Raw genomic sequence first — 27,922 nt, 5'->3', positions numbered from 1 at the left:
GCCGAGAGAGGCATGCCACCTTCCAGTAGTTTGGTTTTGAGAGTTGACGGGATTGAGTGTGTGTGTGTACATACATGTGTGTGCATCGAGGGCTCGTCTGCCCCTTCCTGCTACCCTCCCTGTGCCCACGTCTGCCTTGTCCCCACCTGTCTCCCACACCCTCTGGGGATGGGGCCACAGCTCGTCCTCTCCTTGCAGGAGGTGGCAGTGGTGGCGGGAGAGGAGGGTGGCCCGAGGGGACATGTGGACAGATCACCCGAGGGGACACCTCCTTCCTGTAATTCCCATTTTGTGGGGCAGTAAAGCCCCCGTCCTCATAACGGGGTAGATGGAGCTTAAACAGGGTGCGCAGAGCCCGAGGGCCGAGTGCCAAGTGCGAAGGAACAGAATTAACGTGTCGGGGAGAGCAAGCGACGTGTGGAGGAAGCCCCCGCACGGCCGGAGTGGGGTCCATCTCCGCGCAGGCCTCTGCAATGAGATAAATCCTGTGGGTGGCGTCTCGTAAACTTCTCTGAGGGTTGAGTAGTAATCAACCGCAGGAAATAAATTCTCCAAAAATAAAGGCAAGGCGAGTATTGGAGGGTGGAGGGCTGTGATGTTAGTGGCAGTAAATGCGTTTCAGATCCTGGGAGGGATTCATGCCCAGGAGCCCAACGATAATTTACTAGAGGCTTAATAGTTGGCAAGTCCCCAGGCTGCTTTGGGTGGAATTTATTTGGGCACAATGTAGCCCCTCCGGGAGGAAACAGAGAACCAGACTCGGGGCCGCGGGCCATGCCCGGGAAAGGGCCCCCATCGCCTGGGGGTCCCGGGCCAGGTCCCCTCCGGGCTCTGGCACGAGCCCCTCTGCTTGCTGTAGCCGCAGTCGTTGCCCCTTGGTGCGCGGGGGGCGCACACACGTGGGCATGAACGTGCAACATGCCTGGCCTGCGCGGCTGCGTGTGTCCCATGGATGGTTCGAGAATCCCCCGCACCCCAGCCGGGGTGGAGCGTGCACACGCCTCCGCCTCCACGCCCAGCGCTGTCCGGCTCGGCGTTTCGGTTCATCCTGGGGCGGCCTCCGGGTGCCAGGAGCGCTGCCCGGCGGCTGCCCTCGCTCGTGCTCGTGCACCAGGGCCTCCCGAAGGCCACCGACTCCGCCCCGGCTTCTGTCCCTAGGTTTGCCCCCGGGGCCGGCCTCATGGAGCGGATCCAGGCCATCGCCCAGAACGTCTCGGACATCGCCGTGAAGGTGGACCAGATCCTGCGCCACAGCCTGCTCCTGCACAGCAAGGGTGGGGGCCCGGGCCCCTCTGCCCCTGGGAGGCCGGCGTGCGGGTGGCCCTGCCCGCTCCCCACAGCCGCTCTCCTGGCTCCTGCCTCAGGCTCTAAGCGGGGTGACTTGGGGTTCACCCCACCGTGACCTGCTCTGAGAAGTCCTGGAATCTCCAGGTGGCCCCTTCCATTTTTCTTGATGTGGGGAGCAGCAGACTGGGGGCCCCCCCAGAGGGTTACATTTGGGCAGGTGCTTGAGGTCTGCCTAGCGAGACCCTGGTCATAGCCATTCAAGCCAGCTCCTCACTGGTTCCAAAGCCCGTGTGGAGGGTGGTGGCCAGTGGCAGAGGAGGGGAGGGAGCTCAGGCTTGGGGACCCCCTGGCAGGTGGCCTTTCAGGTGAGAAGACTCAAGGGAGAGGTGCTCCCGAGCTAACCTCTCCCCCTGCAGACCAGGCCTCTCCCACCCGTCACTGGGCTCCTTGCTAGACCCAGGTCCTCAGCAAGCTGACCTTCTCTCCCCCTGCAGTGTCAGAAGGCCGGCGGGACCAGTGCGAGGCGCCCAGTGACCCCAAGTTCCCTGACTGCTCAGGGAAGGTGGAGGTGAGGCCCGGGGCTGAGGACGGGGGTAGAAGTGACCCAGGGGCAGCCTCCTCTTTGGGGACCCTGCCCCAGACTAGCTCTGAGGTTCTGCTCCTGGCAGGGATGTCTCTGCTAGTGAGGACTTCTCTGCCCGGCCCCCGGCCCCTGACCCTGGTACCCGCTGGCAGAGGCCAGCCTCAGTGGGGTGACCGCCTCTCTGCTTGGGCCGTCTGCCTGGCCCACCAACCCAAGTTACCTCGGATGATCATGTTTCAGGGTTTTCAGTAAACAGATTTCCTGCAAACAAACGGTTAATAACCCCTCCAGCAGCCTGTGTCCCAACACATTCAGACAAAGCCTAGATCTCTTGAGTGGGCCTGTCTCCCCATCCCTCCCCATCCTTGCAACCAGCTGGACTGAGATAGCTCCACCTCTGGGGGCTCCCTTCCAGGGGCCCATGGCTGCATGGAGCCCGTCCATCTGGGAATGCAGCCCACACCATAGAAGCCAGCTCCTCACTGGTTCTGAACCCCCTCAGAGGGTAGAGCAGTGGCCCCAGCAGGCCCCTTCCTCGGTGACATGTGGGGATCACTGTGGGCGGGGCCCGCTCTGGCTCCAGCCCTCCTGTCCTTGGAGGCTGCTCCTGACCTTGGCCTCAATGGAACCTGCTCCCAGTGGAGACCAGCCAGGCCCTGAGCTGCCGCGTCTCCCGCTGTTTGCCCTGGAGCTTTCCCTGAGTGTGTGGGGACCTGGCCTTATTTTCCCAGGGTCCTCCTCTTTCTGGGCCTGGGGAATGGTGGTCCTGTTCGGCCTTCCCTGAGGTTCCCAGTGACCAGGGTACAGGGCCGGGTCCAGTCTCTGTCTTCTCTGTTTCTGGCCCTTGCTGCATCTCTAAATGTGTGCCCCAGAGGCCCTGTCCTGAGGGACCGGGTCCCCAAGGACGTGCCTGCCAAGAGCCTGCCGGGGGGCGGGGGTTGGTGCCAGCACCCTGGTCCTAGGCTGGCCCTCTCCACAGTGGATGCGTGCCCGCTGGACCTCTGACCCCTGCTACGCCTTTTTCGGGGTGGACGGCACCGAGTGCTCCTTCCTCATCTACCTCAGCGAGGTTGAGTGGTTCTGTCCCCCACTGCCCTGGAGGAACCAGACGGCCACCCAGACGGCCCCAAAGCCCCTCCCCAAAGTCCAGGTAGGCCTGGGAAGTGGGTGGGCCCATGAGGGGCTGGTGGACAGGTCATCCGGCCTCCTCAGGCGGGGCATCCTTAAGAGACAGCAGGAGGACCCCTTTGCCCCTGGTAAAATGAGGCTGACCAGCTGTGCCTGGTGGGGGGCACGTCCCAGCCTGCCAGCCTGACTATGCCGTCCCACCTTCTGGCGATGTTGCAGAACTCGGCCTACCTGAGGGGCCAGCTGGGGCCCTGGAGGCACCCCCTAAACGGACTAGAATAATAGTAACGATAGCTGTCGTTCCTGGAAGGCTTCCAGACACTTCATTTGTACGTAAACCTCCCAGCGGTCCCTTATGCGGGCACACAACAGATGGCGACTCTGAGGTCTAGGGAGTGCAGTTAATTTGTTCAGGGCATCCAGTTACTCCAGCTCCACTCAGGGGGCCCAGCCTCCCTGCCGTCCCAGCGCCAGCTCTGACCAGCACCCTCGCGGCCTCCGTGTAGCACCTGAGACCCCTGGGAACTGTCATTGCTAACTACCCCCACCACACACACACACAAAAGGGCTCGGGACAGAAGGATGACCAGGGCTGGGCTGAGGCAGGCTTGGCTGGGGGGTTGGTGCTGGTGGGTGAGAGCAGGGCTCCCCGACTGTGGGGGCTGGCAGGCCCTTATACAGGGCAGGAGAAGCTAGAGTACGCCCCAGCCTCCCAGGGAGGGTGCCGGCCCCTGCCCCCAGGCAGCAGGTGACCATGGTGGCGCGGCTGCGGGGCTGAGGGCTGGAGAACCCATGTCTGGGCCCCCCTCCAGGCAGTTTTCCGGAGCAACCTGTCCCACCTCCTGGAGCTGATGGGCAGTGGAAAGGAGTCTCTAATCTTCATGAAGAAACGGACCAAGCGGCTCACGGCCCAGTGGGCGCTGGCTGCCCAGCGGCTGGCACGGAAGCTGGGAAGCGCCTGGAGGGACCAGAAGCAGGTACTACTTCTCTGTGCTTTCAGGTTGCTGAGCCCAGAGAGCTTAGGAAATGAGCTCAGGGCCCCAGGCCTCCAAGTGGGCACCGGGTCCGCCCTTGAAAAGGTTTTATGGAATTTATTTGGATTTCAGCTGGGGCAAGGGAGGCAGAGTCCAGGATAGATGCATGTGGTGGCCCTTGGCCCTTTTCAGGTTTGGGGTAGAATGACAAACCCTCCGCTCCACCACTTAGGGGCTCTGTGTTCTGTAGATGTCTTGTTCTATTCAGGCAGAAAAATCATGCCATTTGCCTGGAATATTGGGAATAATGTAGCCTGTTTGCGGGAGGTTGTAGGTTCATCCATCCATCTGTCCACCTACCCATCCATCTACCCATCTGTCCATCTACCCATCTATTCACCCACCCATCCATCCACCCATCTATCCATCTACGCATCTATCCATCCACCCATCTCTCCATTCACATCCATCCATCTGTCCACCCACCCATCCATCATCCATCCATCCATCCATCCATCCATCCATCCATCCATCCAATAAATATTTACCTGACTTTCACATCACCTGTTTATTTCTTTCAGAGTCCCTCTCATTTCATGAATATATCTCTTGTCTGTGTTTACTGTTGTCTACCTCTTCCATCTGGAACGTAAGCGCCTTGAAGGCGGGACGTGACCATCTTGTTCACTTTGATCCCCAGTGCCCAGTGTGGTCACTCTGCCTCTTGGTCCCCCTGCTGATGCCAGAAAGCGCCTGCCCAGGCCCAGCCTGGAGACAGCGACCGCTGCTGGCCGGGTCTCCCTGGGGGTGGCAGGGCAAGTGCTACTGCTCCTCCACGCTGACCCTGTGTCCTCCCCAGATCCTCGTTCACATCGGCTTCCTGACGGAGGAGTCTGGTGACGTCTTCAGCCCAAGGGTGCTAAAGGGCGGGCCTCTGGGGGAGATGGTGCAGTGGGCAGACATCTTGGCCACTCTCTATGTCCTGGGCCATGGCCTGCGGATCACAGTGTCCCTGAAGGAGCTGCAGAGGTGAGTGCCGGGGGAGGGGAGGGGAGGAAGGGGAAGCTGTCTCCCAGGAGCCCCTGCTCCACCTGCAGGGCCCTGGGAGGCTTCCTGTGGTATACAGTGGATAGTGACATTCCTAATTTCCTCCTCCTCCTCCACATTGGTACCTGGTCATGTTTGGGATGCACCAAGGAGGCATATTTGCATGGTGCTGTTCAAAGGTCCGTGTCTCCATCTTGGGCCAACAGGTGTCCCAGCATTTGCACTCAGTGGCTGACAAATATTGGTGTGGGGAATTGAGCCGTGTCATGTAGATGGTGTCTTATATGCCTGCCATCCTGGTGGAGCCTTGGGGGTTTTCTTCTGGAACTGGCTCCTTCCTGGGCCTATTCTGGGGGCTGGTAAGACCTGCACGGTGATGAGGTGGGCCTATGATGCCTGTCCCTTCCCCGACGCTTCCCTTTCCAGAGTCCCCCTGATGTTCTTGCAGGTGGGAAATGGTGACGAGAGGGCGTGGGGTTGTGTGTGTGTGTGCGTGTGTGTGGGTGTGTGTGCATGCCTGCATGCAAGTCTGATTAGGTTTAACTGCTGCATTTGTGGGATATAGAAATATAGACCGTTTTCCTTCATTTATTTATCATTTCTTCTATGATATTTGATACACACAAAAATGTCTGTAACAGATGTTATTACGAAGTGTTAGGATGGGGTTCTCCCATGATTCTGTGATCCAATCTAAAGAAAAAATATTCCCAGGACTCTTGTGTCCACCTGGTGCCCCTTCTCTCATGAATCCCTCTGCTTCCCCCTAGAGGAAACTTGCAACTTGGATTTTGTGTTTATTATTTCTTTGTTTTTACATCAGATTTTCTTTCTTTTGTTTTCATACTCAGGTTTATTCATTAATAGTATATGGTTTAGTTTTATTTGCTTTGGGCTTTGTGTCAATGGCATCTACTGTATGTAATGCTTGAGACTTGCTTTCTTCACCCACTATTATGTTTCAAAGATTCATCCATGTTGTTCCATGGGGCTCTCTTTTGTTCAATTTCACTGCTGTATGAGATTTCATTATATGGATGGTCCATAATTATTTTCCAGTGTTTACACTGTGGGCATGTTCTCCCTGCTTTTGTAAGTTGTTTTGAGTGATGCTATGGTAGATGTTCTTGTACATGGGGTACCTGTGTCACAGTTTCTCCTGGGTGTAGACTGAGTTTCTCTTCAGTATAAAGTGTACGATTGCCGGAACTGATGTTGTGTGAAAATTCAGCTTTGTAAGGTAATGCCAGTTATTTTCCTGAGTGATGGCCCAATTTAGCCCCACTCATTGGAGATTCCCAGTGGCCAGGTTGTCACCCATAAGTAGGGGTATTAGATTTCCTAATTGAGGGTGTCGGGTGGTGTCATGATACCTTGTTAGGTTCTTAACTTGCATTTCCTGGACAACTATTGAAGCTGAGCATTCTGTCATTTACTTATCCTTCTCTCCTCTTGATGAAATGCCCACTCATGTCATCTGCCCATCTTTCTGCTTGGTCGTGTATGTTTTCTTTATTGAGTTGTAGATGTTCTTTATATATGATGGATATAAAGCCCATGCAATTTATATCTTTTTAAAAATATTCTGCTAATTTGTGGCTTGTCTTTGTCATTTCTTTCTCCACCCCACTCCCTGGTGGAGCCCAAGGAACAGAAGCCTTAATTTAATGTAATTAAAGCCAGTGATCTTTTTCTTTTTCTTTATGGTTAGGGGTTTGTGCTTTGTGGATTTCTATTCCTCTTTCTCATAAGACATGACTAAGAAAGGCCCCAGAGTTGTTGCCTACAAATCGACTTTTCTTCACCAGCCTATTAACTTACTCTGAGGGTGGTTTTCTTTTTTTTTCTTTTTCTCTTTTTTTTAAGATTTTATTTATTTATTCATGAAAGACACACACACACACACACACACACAGAAAGAGAGAGAGAGAGAGAGAGGCAGAGACAAAGGCAGAGGGAGAAGCAGGCTCCATGCAGAGAGCCTGATGTGGGACTCGATCCTGGGACTCCAGGATCACACCCTGAGCCGAAGGCAGGCGCCAAACTGCTGAGCCACCCAGAGATTCCCTGAGGGTGGTTTTCAAGCTAAAATGTCATTCTTGTCCAGAGCCCACCCATCATCTTGATGGTCTGTTGCTTCTAGATGTCTCTCTCTGATCAGCATTTTGTCCTGGCCATGAATGCTGGTGCTCCATAGCACAGGAGTGTTGGAGAGAGGATGATGCTGATGGGGACAAAGCCATTGACAGTCTTAGGTCAGCGTGGTCTCGGGCAGCTACTCAGCCCCTGCAGTTTTCCCCTGCAACTTGGAGCCTGCCAGTAAATCAAGGAGTGCTTCTCATGACCTTGATCGGAGGGCAGTACTAGGACCAGCTGTATTGAGTAGGGGGAGACCACTAAATAACCTACTGGTTTGAAGGTTTTTATGCCCATGGCTTGCAATTCACACCACTGGAGTCATTCTTATAGGCTGATGAACTTTTCCAGTAGGCCTAGGAAAGTTGAAAAGTGTCTTCAGAGAGGAACAGTATATAGAGAAGGAGAAGGTGACAGGGAGTAATGATGGGCTGCACGATTGTGGCAGTATTGGGAAGCACAATCCCAGATTGCAGGCAGTGGGTTCTGGGGGAAGAGGTGCCACCTGGGAAGAGAAACACCCCCTCCCAAATCTGGCTGAATGTCCCCCCAGTGGGAAGGACCTGGGTGGGGAGCTGTCCCCGAGTGCTGGTGCTAAACCCGTAGATGAGCTTCTCAGCGCTGGGAAAGGGAACCAGCATGTCCCTCACTGTGGCTCTCACCCTGGTGGCATTTTATCGTCAGACCAAGCTGTTCACATTGTGCGGGCCACTTCAGGGCTGTGTGTGCCCACTCGCCACCCGCCAGCACACATTGCTGCTCACCCCCAGCTCCTTCTGAACAGAAGACATAGATGCATCAACACTGTGGAGCAGAATGCTGCTAATGTTTGCAAATGATGAAAAGAACCATCTTTGCCTGGCCTTGAAACTTCCTACAGGAAAGTCAAATGGGGGGATGATGGTGGTGGTAAGGAGGAGGAAGGAGAAAAAGGACCCAGTGTCTTGGAAGTCAAAGAAGTCTTGGGCAGTTTGTGGATGACACAGTCAAGGGCTGTGGGTAGTCGTGAGCCAGACCTGTCTAGGGCAGAGCAGCAAGCAAGGGTCTAGGGGCTCTTGTCCCCTACGTTACCAGAGACCCCAAGATGCAGTGGGAAGACTCCTGGACATGAAGTCTGTCTGGACTCGTCATCCCAGGCTCTGCCACACACACAAAGTCCCCCGTGAGTGTGGAGCATCCTATCAGCATTGCTGACACCTTGACCTGCCTCAAAGATTAGATGAATTCATGTTTATCAAACGGTGTTCAGCTTGATTCCTCCCTCCTGGCTGTGCATCTTCTGGGGCCAGAGACATGAGAACTTCTTTCCTTTACTGCTCCCTGAGGGAAGGCCTCTCCCATGCATTTGTGACGGCCCAACAACCACGCTGAGAGAATCATCCTTTCATGAGAGAGCAAGTATTTGACAAGTCTCCTTAAGAGATGGGAGTTTAACTCAGTTGCTCTGCTTCTCAACCCATGCTGGGGTATCTCCTGCCTCAGTCTTTATCCTGAGTCCTTACCTGCCCAGAGCACTTCCTCCTCTGGCCACTTCTTGGGCCTGGCACTGAGCCTATGTTTGCTGAGGCTGCCATTGCTCATAACAGGGCCAGAGCAGTGAAGGGGGAGGTCACTGCACTGAGGAGGTCTTGAAAGTGAGGCCCTAGTGTAAAGTATCAAGATCTCAAATACCTCCTGCTGCCTTTTATTTCACTACATACACGGACCCACATGTATTCACACATGTGCATGCGTGTATGCCCCAGCGTACAACCACATATGCACGCCCATGCCTGTGTGCACAGCTCATGCACGTATACACACATGCACATTTCTATGCATAGGTTCATACCACCACACACAGGCGAACACACCCTTGCACATGTGCACGCACACACCCCTGTGCACAACATGCAGCACACTACACATGCATGCACAGGTGCGTGCACACACACACATTCACACACCCCGCAGAGACTCCATATCCTCCGGCCAACATGTCACTTCATGCCAGACTCATGTGGGTCTGAAATTCCCAGAAGCAGGGGCTCCGGGGAGAGGTTATCGCATCTCTGATTTGCAGTTTGTTAAATGGGCAGGCCCAGGACTGTGCTCAGACAGCTCTGTCCTTGGTCCCCAGTGGGGTGTAGGTGCAAGTGAATGCTCTTGCTCAGACAGGGCAGAGCTGTTGTAAACAGCCCAGACACCCCAGGGAATAGCCTCATGAAGGGGCTTTCTAAATCTGTTATCAGAAACAATTTTGAAACAACTAAAAGGATAAAAACAGAAAAAAGAAAACCACCTTCCCCGGGAGACGTAATACAGTTATGTCTACAAAATTAAGAGCATCACCTGTGGTTGGAATACATTTCAGGTGAGGATTCTTACCCTCCCACCCCCCACCCCTCTGGCTGCAGAGCAGCCTTAGAAAATGTACCAACATTTGGGCCTGTTCTTGGTGTGTCTATTTAATTGGTCTGGGGGAGATGAGTGGCTCCAAGTATCAAGTTCTCGAAGCTCCCAAGGTGATCTAATGAGCAGTGAAGGTTGACAAGTGGAAAAGGTGGGGCTGTGGCTTTTCTGAGCCTCCCCTGAAGTTCCCCACCGCCAGGATCTGGGCTGCTGTGGGGTTGGGACATTGACCTTCATGGCTTGTTCACAAGAGCTGTCCTCTGTCTCCAGTGCAGGTCCCGAGGGCAGGGTGAGGGCCTGAGGTTCAGGCTCAGGTCCCTAGAAGACTAGTCAAAAGCGTGTGCAGATTCCTCCCAGGCTCACATATGCATACCTGAAAGCCCCCCGTGATACCCTCGGTTGCAGGGGTGGGCTGAGGAGGCACCCCTTGGAAGTGGCCCCGATGGCGGGGCCTCTCATGCCTCACCCACGGCATCAGGTGGGAACCTGCTGACCCAGAATGTCCCTCGTTTCATGCCCTCTCTTGGATGTACTTTGCCCCTGTGACAGATGGAGGCCAGGGCCGTGAGCTCCTCGAGCTCATTCTGCCAGGACCACCCCAATGCGACCTAAATGCGGGCCTTCCCTTCCAACAGAGATTTCAATCCAGATGTGTGTCAGTTGGCTGGGGCAGCTGGAACAAAGCGCCACACACTGGGTGCGTAAACAACAGACATGGGTTGTCTCACAACCTGGAGGCCAAAAGGCCAAGATTGAGGTGTCAGTAGGGTTGTTCCTTCTGGGGCTGTGAGGGAGAATCTGTCAGACTGTCCCCTGGCTTCTGGTGGTTTGCTGGTGACCCGTGATGTTCATTGGCTTGTGAAGCATCATCCCACTCTCTGTCCTCGCCTTCACGTGGCCTTCTCTCTGTGTATGTGTCTGTGTCCAGCGTTCCCCCCTCTTCTAAGAGCGCCAGTCACAGTGGATTAGGACACATCCTAATGGCCTTATTTCAATTTGATGACCTCTTTAACGGCCCCATCTCCAGATAAAGCCACATTCTGAGATACTAGGGCTTAGGACTCCAACATGAATTCTAGGGGGGACGTGGTGCAACCCATAACAAGATGGTGACCGACTGAGCCTGGAAAGGAGTCACGGGCAGAAATCCCATTGGACACACTCGTGGCGTGGCTGTGGGCTCTGCAGGGAGGAGGAGAATCATCCGGGTCACCTCACCTCCCAGCCTTAGGGAGCCATTCCTTGTGGGCAGCACCTGGTTACCTGGGAAGTAGGTCAATGAGATGTGAAGGCGATCCCAATTGGGAGTCGCGGCGTGGCTTCTGTGACAGAGCGCCTTCCTGGTCTGGCTAAATGACCCGCGTGGGGAAGGGAACGGGACAGAGATGCTGCCGCTTGGATGCGGTTTGTCACAGATGTTCACGGCAGATGTCTTCACCACTGACTAAGCAACAAGGCTGGACGGATGAGCCGCTTTTCTCTGCTCCTCGTGTTTTGGTGTTTTAATTAACCAGCTCACTGGAGTGATGTTTGGGGTAATGCGTAGAGCCCACATCTAGTTTTGTGGCTGCAGGATGTTTCCCGGGGCGAGGGGTGCTGGGCAAGGGCCTGGAGGGGGCCTCACAGCACCATCGCGCTACTGCGCTCCCGGGGAGGGGAAGCGGGGCCAGAGCCTCCATGGGCTGCACCTGCACCTGCCTCCGTCCTCCTGAATGCCCAGTCCTCCTTGGGTATTTTATTTATGTATTTATTTATGTATTTATTTATTTATTATTATTTTTTAAAAGTTGATTGATTTGACAGAAAGAGCACAAGCAGGGGGAGCGGCGGGCAGGGGCAGAGGGAAAAGCAGACTCCCCCGCCCCGAGCAGGGAGCCGGACGCGGGGCTTGATCCCAGGACCCTGGGATCATGACCTGAGCCGAAGGCAGAGCTTCACCGACTGAGCCACCCCAGTGCCCCAGCCAGGGACATTTTGAATTAAGCCTTTCCCTTCCTCCCTGGCCAGAATCGGCCGTGCTCATTAATTTTATTTGCATAATTTCAAGCATCATTAATAGTACATGGCATGAGGAAAAATTACCGAGCTCTTCCTCCATCCATGAGTGAAATTGGGTTTAGTCGAAAATTAGTTGACTTAACTGGCAAATGATGAAAGCTTGAGAGGAGAATGTTTAAATAGGAGGACGAGGAGGGGCAACGCTTGGCCGTCAAGCACGGGGACTTGGTGGAAATCAATCTTCTGGCTTTTTTGTTTGATCAGCATTGTTGTTGTCTGAGGGAAATGCTGGGGAGGGTCCCCCGAGAATGAGGGAGGCAGGGCCCACGTCCCCACAGCCCCGTCCCTGCGAGCAGCCCAGGCCTCTGGGAGCCAGGTGGGGCAGGCCTCAGGGCGCTACCGGCTCTGACCGGCTCTGACTGGCTCTGACTGGCCTGAACCGGGCCGAACTAGCCGGCCCAGCACAGCCCCCCGTGACTGGCCGCGATTCTCTGGGGGGAGAAGAAGAGAACACACAGGGAAGGCCTGGAATTTGGGTTCAGACCCGCCGAAGCAGAGGCGCCCGTGTGGAGGCTCCTGTGTGAGGGGCCGCGGCTCGGCAGGGCGATGGTGCATCGGCGGGTGGTGTCACTGAACGCAAGTGTGATTAAGCTGCCAAGCTACGGGAGGCCTGGGAGCAAAGCCTTACTGAATGGCAACAGCGAAAGGCCTGTTGGGGAAAGAGGTTCTGGCAGAGGAGACGGGAGTGGCCAGGAGGGCTTGGAGCCATGGGCACCCATGGAGAAGATGCCTCTAGAAGGAGGGTGTGGCCAGTGATGTCAGATGCTCACCAGAAGGAGACTGAAAATTGCCCAACAAGGCTGGCCACGTGAAAATCGTTGTTGACCCTAGAAAGACTCAGTTTGGTAGAGCTGTGGGGACACACGACAGAGATAGGTGGGCTGTAGGCCGAGGGGGAGGCTGCTGAGGTAGCAGCAAGTGTGAGGAGAAGCCTTGGCCTCTGCGGGGAGTGTGGCTGTGAGGGGAGCCCACTGTGAGGGGAGCAGAGGCCATGAGGGGAGCCCGCTGTGAGGGGAGCAGGGGCAGGCAACAGCGGAAACACGGGGAGGTGTGTGAGCTTCCGGGGCTGCCCAAACCAAGTACCACAAAGTCGGTTATTGTGTCAGGGTTGTGGAGGCCGGACGTCTGCCTCCTGCCTCGCTCCGCCCCTGGCTGGCCGCTACGGAGGGGAGGCCGGAGGGGAGGCCGTGAGGAGAACCTGCCCGAGCCCGCTCGCTCTCCTAGCCTGGTGCCGCGGTGGGCCTCAGCTCCTCGGTGGCCTCCCTCTCCTGTGCCTTGAGGCCGCCTTCCCCGCGTGTGCCTGGGCGCCAGCCGCTCTGACAGAGACACCCCCTCCTGGGTGCGGGCCCAACATAACGACCTCATCTTAGCCTCCTCCTCTGCAAAGACTTATTTCCAATAAGGTCACATTCCCGGGTCCTGGGGTTTGGACTTCCACGTTTCGGGGGAACACAGCTCACCCCATAGCAGGCGCGCTTGTTTACCTTCCAAGGCGGGAGAGCGTAGGCCTGTTTAAATGCTCTCCCGAAGGAGCCGGAAAAGGGAGCAGCTGAAGGCACAGGAGGGGGTAGCGTGGTGCTGGCGGCCCCAGAGGATGACTCCAGAGGACGACTCCAGAGGATGACCCCAGAGGACGACTCCAGAGGATGACCCCAGAGGATGACCCCAGAGGATGTCCCCAGAGGACGACCCTAGAGGACGACCCCAGAGGACAACCCCAGAGGACGACCCCAGAGGACGACCCCAGAGGATGACCCCAGAGGATGACCCCAGAGGACGACCCCAGAGGACGACCCCAGAGGACGACCCCAGAGGACGACCCCAGAGGACGACCCCAGAGAACGACCCCAGAGGATGACCCCAGAGGACGACCCCAGAGGACGACCCCAGAGGACGACCCCAGAGGACGACCCCAGAGGATGACCCCAGACGATGACCCCAGAGGATGACCCCAGGAAGGGAAGAGCACAGGCCGGGGCTGGGGCTGCCCAGGGCTGGGGCTGCCCAGGGTGGCGACTGTGAGGACAATGGACAAGACAGACACACCCCCGGCTCCGCCCGGATTTGTGATGTGCTATCCCTTGGGGGGAGGAAAGAAAAAATTTGAACCAAATATGGCAAAATGTTAAGACTTAACGAGGCTGGGAAGGAGGAACACAGGGTATTCATTATGTCATTACGTTATTTTCTATAATTTTCTGGATCCTTGAAACGCTGTATAACACATGAAGCACATGGATTAGAAAGAGGGAGGACGAGCCCACCTAGCAGGGGTGGCACTTAACGGACTCTTGTGAGCAGTGGTCGTTTCTCCCTGCTACACGTTCCAGCCACACATCCCAAGATGAGAGGCAAATGATTAATTTATGCTTTAAAAAAAAAAAAAAAGGTCCCTCTCCTCTCCTCTCCTCTCCTCTCCTCTCCTCTCCTCTCCTCTCCTCTCCTCTCCTCTCCTCTCCTCTCCTCTCTCCTTTTTCCCTTCTCCTTCCTTGGATTCCAAGGAGGTGGTTTTGTTTTGTTTTGTTTTGTTTTGTTTTGTTTTGTTTTGTTTTGTTTTGTTTTGTTTTCCAAGGAGGTGTTTGAATCTCCTGTGCCGTGGGATCCGGGTCTGCACCCCTGATCGCCCGGCAAGGTCGGGGACCTTGCTGGGGGCCCCGAGCTGCGCCGGCCCCTGCCTTCAGCCCCCCTTAGAGTCCAGGAGAGACATCTCCTCCCAGGCCACCCCTCGCCTCCCGCTCCATGCTGCTCTGAGCCCCCGGGGTGGGGATCTGTTTCTTGCAAGTGTCACCGAGCCTGGACATTGGCCCACAAACAGTACAGCACCGACCTGGTGGCCGGGGCACCTCTCCCGGCTCCGGCCTGGTCCACACCGGGCCCAGAGGGCTGTGGAGGAGACGTTTAAAGGAGGCCCAGGTGGGGTGGAGGACCTCGGGGAGTGAGGTCAGAAACGAGGCACAGGCTGCCTTCTGAAGCTCTGGAAGGAAGGGTAACAAGGCAGGATTTGGTCCTGGGAGGAAGCATGAGCGTGTCCTCAAGTCCTGGGGGCCACGGGTTCTCGCAAGGGGAGGACGGGTCCACTGTTCTCTCCCCACCAAGTACGGAGAAAAGGGAGATCTTGTCACATGGTGGCTGGAGAACAGGTAGGTGGACAGGGGACGGGCTTCCTGGAGCCCACGGCCCCCACAGAATGGGCAACACCCTGCTGCCCCGGCCTCAGAACCAGGCCAGGACTGGCTTGGAGCTTATTTAGTCCAGTGAAGCTGGCAGAAACCTAGGGTGGTACAGGTGCCCCCCGGGGCTGGCTGGTCGGTTCTCAAAGGCTTGTGGGACTGGATAGAATCGTGAGAGCCAGGGCTCCTGGGGGGCTCAGTGGTTGAGCATCTGCCTTGGGCTCAGGTCGTGATCCCGGGGCCCCAGGATCGAGTCCTGCATGGAGCTCCCTGCATGGAGCCTGCTTCTCCCTCTGCCTCTCTCTCTGTGGCTCTCATGAATAAATAAATAAATAAATAAATAAATAAATAAATAAATAAATAAATAAATAAAGTCTTTAAAAAAAAAAAGAATCTTGAGAGCCCCAGGGGCATGAGAGTCACCTGAGAGCCTGGACACCTGCATCCTGACGCCCAGGCCGCAGCCCTGAGTGACAAGGCAGGACCTGGGCATCAGGAGCTGTCAGGGGTCTCGGTGATTGTGACGTGCACCGGGCCCGGAGCCACCTTCCTGCCAGCTTGAAAGCATAGCTTAGATGAGAAAAGCTGGCTTTGCGCTCAGCGTTCAGGGACATCCATTATGTAAACTGGGGCCTGTCTGCAAGGAAGGAGACGGAGCAGCAAAGGGATGTGTTCCTCCTCCTCTGACCACTTCCTCGCCTCGCTCGGAGCTGGAGGGAGTCTGTGGTTTCATGTAGCTCTCCTGGGAGCCACGGCCCTATTCTTAGCCTCAGTTTGCATAGTCGGAAGGAATGCTGGGGGGAAGTGTCGCCTTGGACCCTGGTCCCTGGTCCCTATGCAGGCTGCCCAGCGTGTGTGGGGGAGGCTGCTCCCTATACTTCCCTTTTAGAAACCTCCGGCCCCTGCTTTTTTTTGGCTTTTGACTAAGGAGCTTCTGGCGGTGTGGCCGCTCCAGAAAGCAAAAACACATTCTGGGCGAGAGAAGAAAATTCTGCAGGACAATAGAATTCCTTCCCTTCCCAAGCAGTTCCTTAGATGCCCAGTTAACTCTCTGGGGTCCTTTCTTTCGGCCCCCTTTGCTCTTGGGAAGAGGCGGTGGCCTGCTCCAGAAACAGGCCATGGGAGAGAGACGGGGCGGGCAATGCCCTAGTGCTCGGGAGACAGGTGCTGGCCGGGGTCAGAGGGATACCAGGCCCCCGGGGAGGCAGAAAGGCCCTGCGCTGCCCCAGCCAGTGTGCTCCCTGCGATGAGACGAGTCTAGGAAAAAAGTAAAAGTTCCCTGTGTGCACTGAGCACCTGGAGCCAAAGATCTCTGAGCACTTTGTGAGAATTCTTTTTAATTAGGTCCTTCCCACACAGCGAGGAGAGGGAGGGAGAGAGGATACTTTGTTCCGGAATTTGAGCCCTACCTGGAGAGATTATTTCCAGCCACAGACCAAAGGCACAGGGAGAAATCAAACCAGAGAATTTTTAGCCTGGAAGGGATGGTGGAGATCTGTCCGAGCTTCATATCAGGGGAGTGGAGGCGGACAGCAGAACAATCTGACGTCTGTGCAAGGCCACCCAGCAAGTTCGCCATGGAGCTCATGCCCAGGAGTGTTTTCATTGTGCCAGAACTCAGCATTAGGATTCCCAGAGGGATTCTTTCTTTCTTTCTTTTTCTTTCTTTCTTTCTTTTCTTTTTTCTTTTCTTTTCTTTTCTTTTTTTTTCCTTCCTTCCTTCCTTCCTTCCTTCCTTCCTTCCTTCCTTCCTTCCTTCCTTCCTTCCTTCCTTCCTTCCTTCCTTCCTTTCTTTCTTTCTTTCCTCTTTCTTTCTCTTAGAAAAAGAGAGAGAGCGGGGGAGGGACAGAGGGAGAGGGACCTCCAGCTGACTTCCCGCAGAGCACAGAGCCACCGTGCAGGGCTCGATCCCACGACCCTAAGATCATGACCTGAGCCAAAATCAAGAGTTGGATGTTCAACTGGCTGCACCATCTAAGCACCCTGAGGATTTTTTCCCCCCTAATTGACCATAGATCATTGTTTTCATTGTCTCCTTGTCCCATCTACGCATCCTACCTTTTGATCCTTTAGCTGAAAGTAAACCGAGTCTCCTCCCCTTCTCTGGATATTTGCTGTCCCTACATGATGGCCAGCTGGGAGTCCATGGGGTGCTAGAGAAGATGGGGACGCGGGCATGCCTAGGAGGCAGAGTACTGGGCATATATATCCCTGTGGGGCTGGGCACAGTTCACTGAGTGTGAACAGTTTGGCTTTTAAAAAAATTTATAGTAAAACACCCAAAACAAAATTTACTGTCCTAACCATTTTTAAGTGTGCGGTTCAGTGGTATTATGTGCATCCACTGGGTTATGCAACCATCACTGCCATCTGTCTCCAGGACTTTTTCATCATCCCAGGCTGAAACTCTGTCCCCGTTAAACACTAACTCTCCATTGCCCTCCCACCAGGGTGGCTTTTATGGGTGGATGAATTTGGGTTGGGTGTGGGGGCCCCAATTAGCCAGGCGAGCTGTAGAAAAGCACTGTTTCCCTAGGTCACCCCCTTCCCCCACCCCTTTCATCCTGGATTGAGACTCCCATTCAGATGGCCTGGGGACACTTAGAAATATACTCCAGCCACCAAATTTGGCGATTCCATGTAGACTCCCCATCCTTCCCACGCACTTGTACTGTAGCAGGCGGTGCTGAGTGGCCGTGTGTGAAGTCCCTGCGTGGGAAGCTGCTGTCTCTCCCTATAGACTGACACCCCACCCCACACCCCTGTGGTCCCGCCGGAGGTTCCACGATGTCTCCTCTGCCCCTGACACAGCCCTGGGCCAAGAATCCAAAGAGGAATGAGGGACTTGGCGTTGGAAATAAGCAGCCATCTGGACAGGGGCCTTTAGAGGAGTCAGCCGGGAAGGTGGGATTGTGCCGCCGAGCCTCCGAGGGCACCTTCGGCCAAAGGCTGTCGGGAGCCAGCATTCTTCAGCTCATGTCACCGCTCCGACCAACCACTTAGTGTAAAATTGCCCATAAAAGCGAGCTGACATTACAAGCCATGAAAGCACAGGCCCCTCCCCGCGCTGACCCTCTCCGCTGTCCTCCCGGCGGCCCCGAGGCCCTGTGACCAGAGTCATGAGCAGCTGCAGACGCTTCTCTCCAGTAAAGTCTTTTGGAATGGAAAAGCCTTGTGTTCTAGGGCTGGGGAGCCCCGGCAGCCCCTCATTAGCTCCTCCTGGGAGGGGGACCCGCAGGCTCGGGCGGGTTTCTTCCCTCTCCTTCCTGTGGGATGGCTCTGGCACTGGCAGGGCACGCGGGGCCAGTGCTGTCCCTGGCCCGAGGTGTCCCGGGAGCCTGCTCCCCTCCCCTCCGGAGAGCCGAGAGCCAAGACGCCCGTCAGCCTTGGGATTGTCTCTCTCTCTCCCCGGAGATGCTTTCCTTGGCCTCATTTTCAATCTTGAAGCCAATTCTTCCTAAGACGGTTCACCTGATTCATGGGTTTGTTTACTTGTCCCTGAACAGCAGGAGCTTGTTGGCCAGATCCTGTCCCAGCTCTGGGCTTCCAAAGAGGCCCTGTCCCTGTCCCCATGCCTCATGGGCCCCAGGGGGCGGGGGTGGGTATGGAGGTGACTCAGGACAGTGCAGGGCAGGGGTTGAAGCAGGCAGTGGGGGAGCACAGAGGCAGCACCTCTCTCTGTCCAGGGGTCCCAGGAAGGCTTCCTGGAGGAGGAGGCAAGGACCAGGAGGTGAGAAGTCTTCTGGGAGGGGTTAGAACCGGCTTTACATTGTGGAAAGATCTTTCTAGAAAGGAGTCAAGATTGAAGGGACACAGCAGAGAGGAAATTATCTCAAGACTCTCTCAAGGTGAGAGACGACAGGGCCTTAAGTGAGGGGGTCGTGCGTCCAGAAGTGATGACGAGAGGAAATGATAATCAGCGGGACTTGCACTCACCTTGCCTTAGTTGCTCCTACCGGGAACCCTGTGAGGGAGTCATTTTTATTGGTCTGTTGCTGGGGAGAAAAGTGAGACTCCGGGAGGCTTATGACTCCTCCCGGGCTTAGCAATGGAACTGGGCCTGGAGCCCACTCTGCTGGCAGCTGGGGCTCGGATTTCAGGGATGTCGCAGTGGTCCTACCATCCACTGTCATGCAGTCTGCCGCCTGGGGAGGCAGGAGAGCTGAGCGGGTGGGAGTGTGGGCTCTGGGTTCCAGTCCCGGCCCACAGCTTCCTGGCTGTGCAGTCCTCGGCCCACCGCTCAGCCTCTCTGTTTCCTAATCTGTAAAGAGAGGGAGCAAGATAAGAATGGGTCTGACCTCGCAGGGTTGTTGCCCGGATGAAAGGATTTAATGAATCGATAAACCATAAAGCCTACAGGATGGTTCCTGTGTTCAAGATTGTAGCCCCCTGACCCCCCCCACCCCAGGATGAAGGTGACATCATGTGCCTTAGAGCATCAGGGAGTCTTTCTCCCAGGGGAGAGCTGCGAGCTGCCCCGCTGGCCTCTTAGTGGTCCTGGGGTTTGGGGCAGAGGCCGGGGCTGTGAGCGGTGTTGAGGCAACAAAAGGAAGACCCCCCCGCCCCCCGTGACTTTGTTGGCATCACACGTGGCCACAGGGGGACACATTGCCTGGAAACCAACCAGAAATGCAACGTGGACAAAGCGTCCTGCAGAGCAGACCCACCTACAGTTCATACTTTCAGGATTGTTCATTAATTTTCCCAGGCCCCAATTCCACGTGGGAGAAGCATCCACCCCCTTCCCTGGCTTCTGCGAGGAAGGGACGGAGGCATCATCCCTTTATCCTTCCGTCCAAGGCTCTCCGGGGAGCACAGGGGAGTGAGGAGGGGTGACAGTGGCTGTCTAGGCCCGGAGCTGCTGTAGCCCAGAACGAAAGCTTCTTTGTGGGTCATTAGTCCTGCCGGAGGAGTTCTGGGGGTGAGAGAAAGCTTGTGCTTGAAAGGAAACAACAGGGATCCCTGGGTGGCTCAGCGGTTTAGTGCCTGCCTTCGGCCCAGGGCGTGATCCTGGAGTCCTGGGATCGAGTCCCACGTCAGGCTCCCCGTGTGGAGCCTGCTTCTCCCTCTGCCTGTGTCTCTGCCTCTCTCTCTCTTTCTCTCTGTCTCCCATGAATAAATAAATAAAATCTTTAAAAAAGAAAGGAAACAACAGGGATGTCCCACAGAGTGCAAAGGCAAAATCTGCTCTACACTTAAAAATACCACCAAATATTTCATGAGGTGTCCAGGCTGCCGGAGCCGTGATCCATGATGGTTCCAGCCCCCCAGGGTCTGTGCTCCTTCTCCTTTTGCTTTCTGGGTGTTTCCACGCACATGCAAAGCTTACAGAGCCTGCTCTCTGCCTTATAAGTCCTGGTTTTTAAGCATCGATCGCGTGGGGTGGTCCAGTGGGACGGAGGGGCCGCGTGGGAGCTGGACGCGTTGGGGAGGGAACCCTTGGCCCCTGTTCCGGATGTAGGTTAGAGACCTGGAGACGCTGGTCCTTAGGTTTTTGTGTTCTCCTCTTGGCGCTTAGCACCTGGCATGGGGCGGCTGGGTGAGGCTGGGGGCGCTGGCTAGTGGGGAGCAGGCACAGAGAAAGCCCCTCCCCTCTTGCCACCCTTCTCTGCAGGGCACAGCCGAGCCCTGATGCCCCGATCCCCACCACAGGTCACACACAGCCTCTCCTGACATCGTTCCATCATGGCCCTGTCATCTGGTTTCCCTAATTCATTGCAAAGGCGCTGCTTCTGGCAGTGGGCTCAGGGGACGGTGTAGGCACGGCCCCCTCCCCGGCTTCCGAAGGCGATGCGTGCAGCGTGGCTGGTACTTTTCCACCTGGCTTGCACAGGCTCTCGGAGCCGGAGATGTGACCCGGGGAGCTCATCCATCGCGGCCCTTCTCCACCGTTGAGCCAGTGACCTCGCTTGAGAGAGCTCCTCACCTACCTTGCTCGAGCCTGCTCTTCACACGGGTCCCTGAAGGGGCCCACGGGGAGGTCTCCCGGACCCCTCCCAGCGCAGGCATCTGGGCCACAAATCCGAGGGAGATGGGAATTCAGGGGAGGTGGGTGGCTGCTGCGGGCTCCCCAAAGAAAGGGGGGTTTTCTGCTCCCTGCCTGGCTCAGGGGCTCGGGTCAGACTTACTGAATGAGCGATGTAAGCGCCTCCCGCCACCCCATGGAGGAGGTCAGCCCAAGCCAGGGCTCCCGGGTGGTGGGCGCGGAGGGTCCCAGGCAAAGGAACTCGCACTGGCAGCCGTGGCCGTGTCCTCTGGGCTCCAGAGAGATGACCCAAAGGCCCTGGCCCTGGGTCACCAGAGGAACACTTTTGTGTGAATGCTCTGGCAGGCAGGGTGACCCCGTGGGACGGGGCTGGCAGCTCTGAGGGCCACGAGCTGGTCAGCAGAGCGGATTTATATCTTCCGAGGCAGGACTTTCTGCTCAAACACTGAAGCTGCGCTGAGAACCCTAGCGAGCATTTATGGCAATTTGCTAACCCTAGATAAAGGTGCCCCCTCTGGGTGGACACAGCCCTGCAGGGAGCGCATTTGTGCAAATTAGCAAAAGGTGCCTCTTCCCCCTGGCCGGTAGCCCAGGCAGGGGGCACAGCTTGGCAAGTGAGCCCAGGCTGGGTGTCAGTCCTACTTCCTCTCATTGGAATCTCTTGTGCAGTGAAAAACCTGTGCAACTGGACATGGCCACCCTGTTCACTTTGTTTTCAAGTCTGCCAGCACTCATGTGCCAACCTCACCGTCCTTTACAGTGCCCCGTCCCCCGTGTTTATCCTGGGCTGTAAGAACTGGGGTGGCTCCAGGGGCCCTAGACGCAGGGCTGGTTGGGCAGGTGGATTTCTGCTGCCCCTGGGTCCCTCCTGGGGCTCAGACTCTGAAGGGCTCTTCTCTCAGTAACTTAGGGGTGCCGCCAGGCCGGGGGAACTGCCCGCTCACCATGCCCCTGCCTTTCGACCTCATCTACACCGACTACCACGGCCTACAGCAGATGAAGCAGCACATGGGACTGTCCTTCAAGAAGTACCGGTAAGGGGGTGCGGGCGGGCGGGTGGGGGTGGTGCCGGCACGTGGCAGCCCCACCCCGTGCCCCGTAGAAGGCCTCCCCTCCTGCCCTGCCGGCTGGTCCCCAGGGTGGGGGCACCACCCTGCCCCAGGTTCTGCAGTGGGTGGGGGGAGGCTCACCCTGCCTCTGTTTCCCCTCCCCTATTACTGTCTTCAGGGTGGGGGTCTCTTTAATGCCCCTCTGCTGCAGGGTAGACCGGGGTGGGGCTCACAGGTGACCTGGAAGGGGCTGGGGTGGGGGGAGGTGCGCAGGGGAATTGCCGGGAGCAGTGGAAGGGATGGGACACTGCTTGGGGCCGTGACCCCGGCTTGTGGGGGCTCAGCACCCCCTATCCTCCCCCCCTCCATGCCCCAGGGTTTGGAGGAAGGCCAGTGCCATCTCTCCCCGTCTCTGCAGCCAGCAGGATACGGGGTTTAATTTAGCACAGAGAGCCCTGCTATTTATTACATTTGCTCCGGTCCCGTTGACTATCCCACATGATTTTATTAGGGGAAAAAAAAGTGACAGGCGGTGTTATTGCTTTTATTATTAATGCGTGTTCTTCATGCACTCGTTGCCTCCGCCTCCCACCCCGTGCCCCTTCTCTGGGGGAATAGTGCCGACCTCAGCAGTCTGTGGACAATTCCGGGTCACCGGGAAGGATGTGGGGCGAGGAGGGAGCTCCTTGGGGTGGGGGGAGTGGGGCGTCTGAGTCTCAGCCGTTTCCTTCGGGTGCCCACGCCCGAGGCTGGGATGTACGGACCGAGGGGGAGGTTTGGCAGCTGTGACAGCGCCTCTGCCCAGCCGGGAGGTGCGTGTGAAGTGGCCAAGCTTGCGTTGCCGAGGAGGCTTCAGAGCACCACCTTCCCAAGGGTGGGCTCGTGGCCGGGGCTGGTCGGTCCCCCAGGGCCCTGCCCCTCTGCATCGCGGCCCAGATAGGCCCGGGGCGTCCTGGGGGTGTCGGGCTCCTGGGCAGGGGGGCTGTGAACTCAAATGACTGCTGCTGCCTGCTTGGGAAAGTGCAGATCCTGCAGGTGACCCCCGGGGCAGAGGGGAAGGACCCCCACTCCAGGCAGTGCTCCCTCCTAGGTGCCTTGGGGCAGCCGTAATAACTAACCGATTCTGAGCCTTGGTCTGCAGTTCAGGCGTAGCCCTACAACCCCGAGATGGTTGGGCTGTTACCCTCACTTGACAGGTGGTGGAGCTGACCCAGAGAGGTTAAGGCACCTGCCTGTGGTCACACAGCTCGGTGATGGCTGAGCCCAAGCTCCGACCACACATCCCAGTACCCAGCTGGTTACAGCGCCCACCCTGGGGGGACCCCAGCCTGGGGAGACACGGAGGGTTGCTGACCCTGGTTCCTGGTACCCCCTCACCCCGGGGCGGGGAGCAGGTGCCGAATCCGAGTCATTGACACCTTCGGGACAGAGCCTGCGTACAACCACGAGGAGTACGCCACGCTGCACGGCTACCGGACCAACTGGGGTTATTGGAACCTCAACCCCAAGCAGTTCATGACCATGTTCCGTGAGTGTCCCGGCCGCAGGGGCAGGTGGGGCCTCCTCGGGGTTCTCGGGGTGGGGGGGCATGGGAGGAAGCAGGGTCTGGTTCCTGCCTGGCTCTCCTCCCCCGGCAGGTGTGGGAGTGGGGCCGACCGGGCATCTGCTTGTTCCCGGAAAGCCTCATTCGCCCTTCAGCAAGTGTGTGAGCCGGAGAGGAAGTCTCTTGGGGTGTCTGGGGAGCAGGAAGCGTGGAGGGAGCCGCCCGGGTGGGGGCTTCCAGCCTGGCTTCCCAGAAATCCGGTGACCTTTCCAACACGGAGGATGTGGCCTTTGCCTCCAAAATCACACACCGCTCTCTGAGAGCTGCTGAGCACATGTTCCAGAACAAAGGGGATTTGGTGGCCTTGTAGAGAGTGGCCTGAAGTACACTGGAGAGCTTTAGGGGGTGACAAAGGGGCAGGACGGGCAGGCTCCTCCAAGCGGGGGGCGGGGGCAGATGGAGTGGAGACAGATGTGGAAAGCGCTGGAAGGTTCTGGAAATACAAGAGCTCCAGCAGGCTCCAACATGGGAGAGACTGGGAAGTGAGGCTGGGGGCCCCCGTGGAAACCCTCCGATGGTGGACGTCAGGCAAGGAACGCGGTTAGAGCCGAGCCTCAGCTATTTTTAATGAGTCTCTAAAATATATACACACGCCGACCTGCCCCTTACGTGCAGCGTGGTGAAAATAACTTAATCCTTTTTCACGACGACAACGGGTCGTTTCTCTCCAAGCCTGCCCTTTGGGGACAGCAGAGGTGTGCGGAGCCGTGTGCCCTTGCTAAGTGGCCCCTTCTCCTGTCACTGATGTGGTGCTTTTTCTCCTCGTTTGGGAGGCTATCAGCTGTCACATTTAATTGTCGTCAGTGTATCTGCCTCCAGCAGCGTCTTGCACATCTAATTTGTGGCTCTTTGAAGGCTCTGGGTCAGAAAGCCAGCTAAGCACCTTTGTTGGGATGCATCTAAATTAAGAGCAAACTGACTAAGGTCCCAAGGAACTTGCTCAGAAGTAAAGTATCCAGTCTTTATTTAGCCTGTCAAATTAATGCACCTCTTTGGGATGCTTAGGGCCCTTTTTTTTTTTTTTTTTAATCTTACTCGGCAGGTTCTAGGACATCCTAGAGGCAGATGCAATTTCTGGACACATAAGTAATGGCTTGATTGGATCCCAGAAGCGTAGGGGAGCAGGGGTGGGGAGCGGGCAGGTTCCTTGGAGCCCAGAGGAGGGAATGGAGGCCCAGAGGACCCAGGTCACCTGGCTGTCTGGGCATCCGACTCTGGAGGGAGGGCAGGTGCGGGTAGCGGTGGGGAGGCTCCAGGCTGCGGAATCAGCGTGTGTGATAGCAGGGAGCAGAGGCGGGTGCAGAGCTGGGGCGGTTAGCTCAGTCAGAAGGGAGGCATCGGGATGTGAGGCTGGTAAGAGGGACATGGAGGATCTGGGGGCACAGGGTGTGGTCTTCCGGCACCGCTTCCTGAATTTACGCCAAATATCGTGATTCAAGGATCACTGTAGATTCTTGAGGTAGGGAATGTCATGCAGAAAGAGTTTGTCTGTTTAAAGATTCTGTTTATTTATTTGAGAGGCAGGGGGAGGAGCAGAGGGAGGGGGACAAGCAGACTCCATGCTGAGCCTGGTGCGGGGCTCGAGCCCACGACCCCAAGATCACGACTCGAGCCTTTTAAATCCACTTCTATTAAACCGTATGTTGCAGTATATTAGAGTTATTTGCTTTTACATTTATTACTCCCCGAAAGATTATGAACCACTCAAAAAGGGGGCCACTGATTGATTTATCTTTATCTCCCTGGAGCCCGTCAGGGTCCTCAGTAAATGTTAATTGGTTGAATAAATTAAAGAAATTTAAAAGCAAAGAAAGGAAGAGAGAGGCTTGCAGGTTTTAATGATATACCAAGTCCAGGAGGGAATTCACGAGCAGACCTGTTTCCCGGTCTAGCCAGGTGTTTCCCCACTCCGTGAGCTAAGTGGGAGGGTGAGGCCTGGAGAGGCGGGTGAGGGAGGGTCTGGTCTGCCCTCCAGGGCCACTCCCCAGCCTGAGCCTCCTGAAACAGGGGAGCTGCACACACCCTGACCATCGCAGAAGTAACTCCAGGCCTCCGGGCCCCTCCTTTTGTTCCAGATGCTCTGGAAGAAAGATCATTTTGTTCTGCAGTCAGCAAAGGCCCGTCCTTATGGTTGGACTTTCAGACCCGAGAATCCCAAGAGCTTTCTGGGGCACTTGGGCAGGAAACCTTCACTTCCCCTGCGATGCTCCCCAGGGGTTGATGACCTTTTGTGGGTAGAAATACTATGTTAACTCTGTACGTTTGATCGAAGCATATACACCTGGATTTTAGAAGTGCTAAAATGTGAAAACGTGCATCTGAAATGAAGAAATAGGGTGCTTGGCATCAGGGCTGTTCCGGGAATTCAAGGACATGTGGCCTCCGCCAGCCTCCTTGCTGTAGTCTCCCAACCCGGGAGGGCGGAGCAGGCTTCACTGGGTTCCGCACACATTCAGCTCAAGGTCCTGCACACAGAGGGGAGGGACCCCGTGCCTTGCAAACCTCCGGCAGGTGTATGGTGGCAGACAGAGCTCGTTAGCACGGCCAGGGAACAGGAGGATGAGCTGAAACGCATTCCCTGCCCCTGGTGCCCCAGGTTCTGGGGACAAGTGAGCAGGTCAGAGTGGGGGCCACACTGAAGCAAGACAGATCCATGGGGTGGAGCCACAAAGGGAGGGCCCTGGCTCTGTGTGGAGTATTTTCTCATCCAAGCAGAGGGCGGAGGGCGCTCCCGGCAGAGGGGACAGCAGGTGTGTCCACATGCTCAGGAGCCAGGACGCCGGGCGTGCCCAGGTGCTGAGGCCCTGCAAGGGAGCAGATCAGAGGCCCTTGTGCGGCTTATATTCTGACACCAATAAATGATCAATTAAATACACAGCATCGCATCTGATCAGAGAGTGCAGGGTAAGGGACAGAGAGTGACCAGGGCCGGGGAGGACCTCTCGGCAGGACCCTGTGAGCAAAGCCTGGACGGAGAGAGGGAGTGCACCTGCCAGGGTCGCAGGAGGTAGTAAGAGAAGCTGCCAAAATGGGGGTTGGGGCAGATCCTGTAGACGGTTGTAGGGACTTGGGCTTCAGGGCCCCTGAAGGGTTTTGGGCAGAGGGACCTGGTCGGATGTTAGTTTGGAAGGATTGCTCTGGAGAAAAGGCGCTGCCACGAGAAAGGCAGAAATGGGGGCGGCCGCAGGTCACAGTGGCCCAGGACAGAAAGGATGGTACCCGGGCCAGGGCGGCTGTGATGGAGGCCAGGCGGGAAGTCCCTCTGGGGTACCAGGCTCTGAGGATGGGTGTCGGCAGTGAGAGAAAAGGGGAGCAGCCAAGCTTGGGCCCCAAGCCAACTGAGGGGGGAGGACCAGCGCAGGGCCCTGACCGTGCCTGCCTGCAAACGAGCAAGGGGGTCTACCAGGTGACCTTGTGGCTTTCCCGCTGCTCAGGCTTTTGGGACCATCTCTGGGAGAAGGAGCTGCCCGGGGCGGGGACACACACTGATGGGTGCTCTCCCTCCTCCTCCACCAGACCCCTTTGCCTTCCAAGTCCCCTGTCCCCATCCCTGTCACATGCCCCCCCCCCCGCCATGGGGCAGGTCCAGGTAGACCCGGGGTGTGTCCTTGGCTGTGTGGCGGCCCCCGTCCTGACCCCGTGGTCTGGCTGCAGCTCACACCCCGGACAACTCCTTCATGGGTTTCGTGTCCGAGGAGCTCAACGAGACAGAGAAGCAGCTCATCAGAGGCGGCAAGGCCAGCAACATGGCCGTGGTGTACGGCAAGGAGGCGAGCATCTGGAAGGTGAGTGCACCCCCGGGGACCCCCACCTCCAGGATCTGGCTCTGTCTACCACCCCCAGCTCTGGATGCAGAAATGTCCCCCGCTGATGGGTCAGAAAAGAGAGGTCCCTAACTGCCAGTGAAAATACCCAGCCTGGGGGCTGCACACCTGCCCCCCTCGGCTCCCCTGCTCTGCAACAAACCCAGATGTGCTTTATCGAGGACTGTGGCCTAACCCCCCTCCCTCCCTGGGAACATATCAATGGGCAGTGGGCACTGTAAGCCTGGGAAGAGGGGCTTAGGCTAGCCTTGGGGCCTCTGAGGGGTGGGGGGCAGTGCAGAAAGCAGGAGAGGCTAAGGATTGGAACCCCCTCTTCAGGGAGAAGCGGTCCCCGTGCGGGAGGTTGTGTGCTCACTGCTCACTGACCTGTTCTCTCTTCTCTTTCCTCTGTGCCCTCCTGGCAACGAGGCAGCTCCAGGTATGGTGCCTGCTTGCCACACTCTCCTCCCGCTGCCCTCTGCTCTCAGTAGGGGGTCCCCTGACCCTGCGGGGTGCGGGGAGGGGGGGAGGGATGGGAGGTCATTCTCTTCTCGAGTGATGGGCAAGGAGCAGGCTGCCAGGGAGCCTGAGGCGCTGGGGAGGGGGTGGCACACACTGCATCTGCTTTTACCAGAAGACACCGCTGAAGAGCTGCCCCAAGGCACTGGGCGGTTATGAATCCGGGAGGGAAAGGCTTCATCTGGAGC

At 56.7% G+C, this 27,922-nt stretch overlaps 1 protein-coding gene across 3 annotated transcripts in view; it reads left to right on the top strand.

Annotated features, from left to right (window-relative positions):
* MGAT5B (alpha-1,6-mannosylglycoprotein 6-beta-N-acetylglucosaminyltransferase B) overlaps positions 1 to 27,922 on the top strand; it is a 72,332-nt gene that overhangs the window by 26,884 nt on the left and 17,526 nt on the right. For 2 of the 3 annotated variants that reach the window (XM_038546505.1, XM_038546503.1), the window contains exons 4-12: positions 1,159 to 1,274; positions 1,782 to 1,855; positions 2,850 to 3,020; positions 3,811 to 3,975; positions 4,832 to 5,001; positions 21,663 to 21,794; positions 23,204 to 23,337; positions 27,067 to 27,197; positions 27,649 to 27,654. In XM_038546505.1, the coding sequence (XP_038402433.1) occupies positions 1,159 to 1,274; positions 1,782 to 1,855; positions 2,850 to 3,020; positions 3,811 to 3,975; positions 4,832 to 5,001; positions 21,663 to 21,794; positions 23,204 to 23,337; positions 27,067 to 27,197; positions 27,649 to 27,654 (1,099 nt within the window). The remainder of the gene's footprint in view (positions 1 to 1,158; positions 1,275 to 1,781; positions 1,856 to 2,849; positions 3,021 to 3,810; positions 3,976 to 4,831; positions 5,002 to 21,662; positions 21,795 to 23,203; positions 23,338 to 27,066; positions 27,198 to 27,648; positions 27,655 to 27,922) is intronic. The other variant, XM_038546504.1, reaches the window with a different exon arrangement.

This window comes from Canis lupus, chromosome 9 (genome assembly GCF_011100685.1).
Source record: "Canis lupus familiaris isolate Mischka breed German Shepherd chromosome 9, alternate assembly UU_Cfam_GSD_1.0, whole genome shotgun sequence".
NCBI classification, from domain to species: Eukaryota; Metazoa; Chordata; class Mammalia; order Carnivora; family Canidae; genus Canis; species Canis lupus.
The sequence above is the reverse complement of the archived record's forward strand: the minus strand, read 5'-3'. Positions and strand labels throughout refer to the sequence as shown.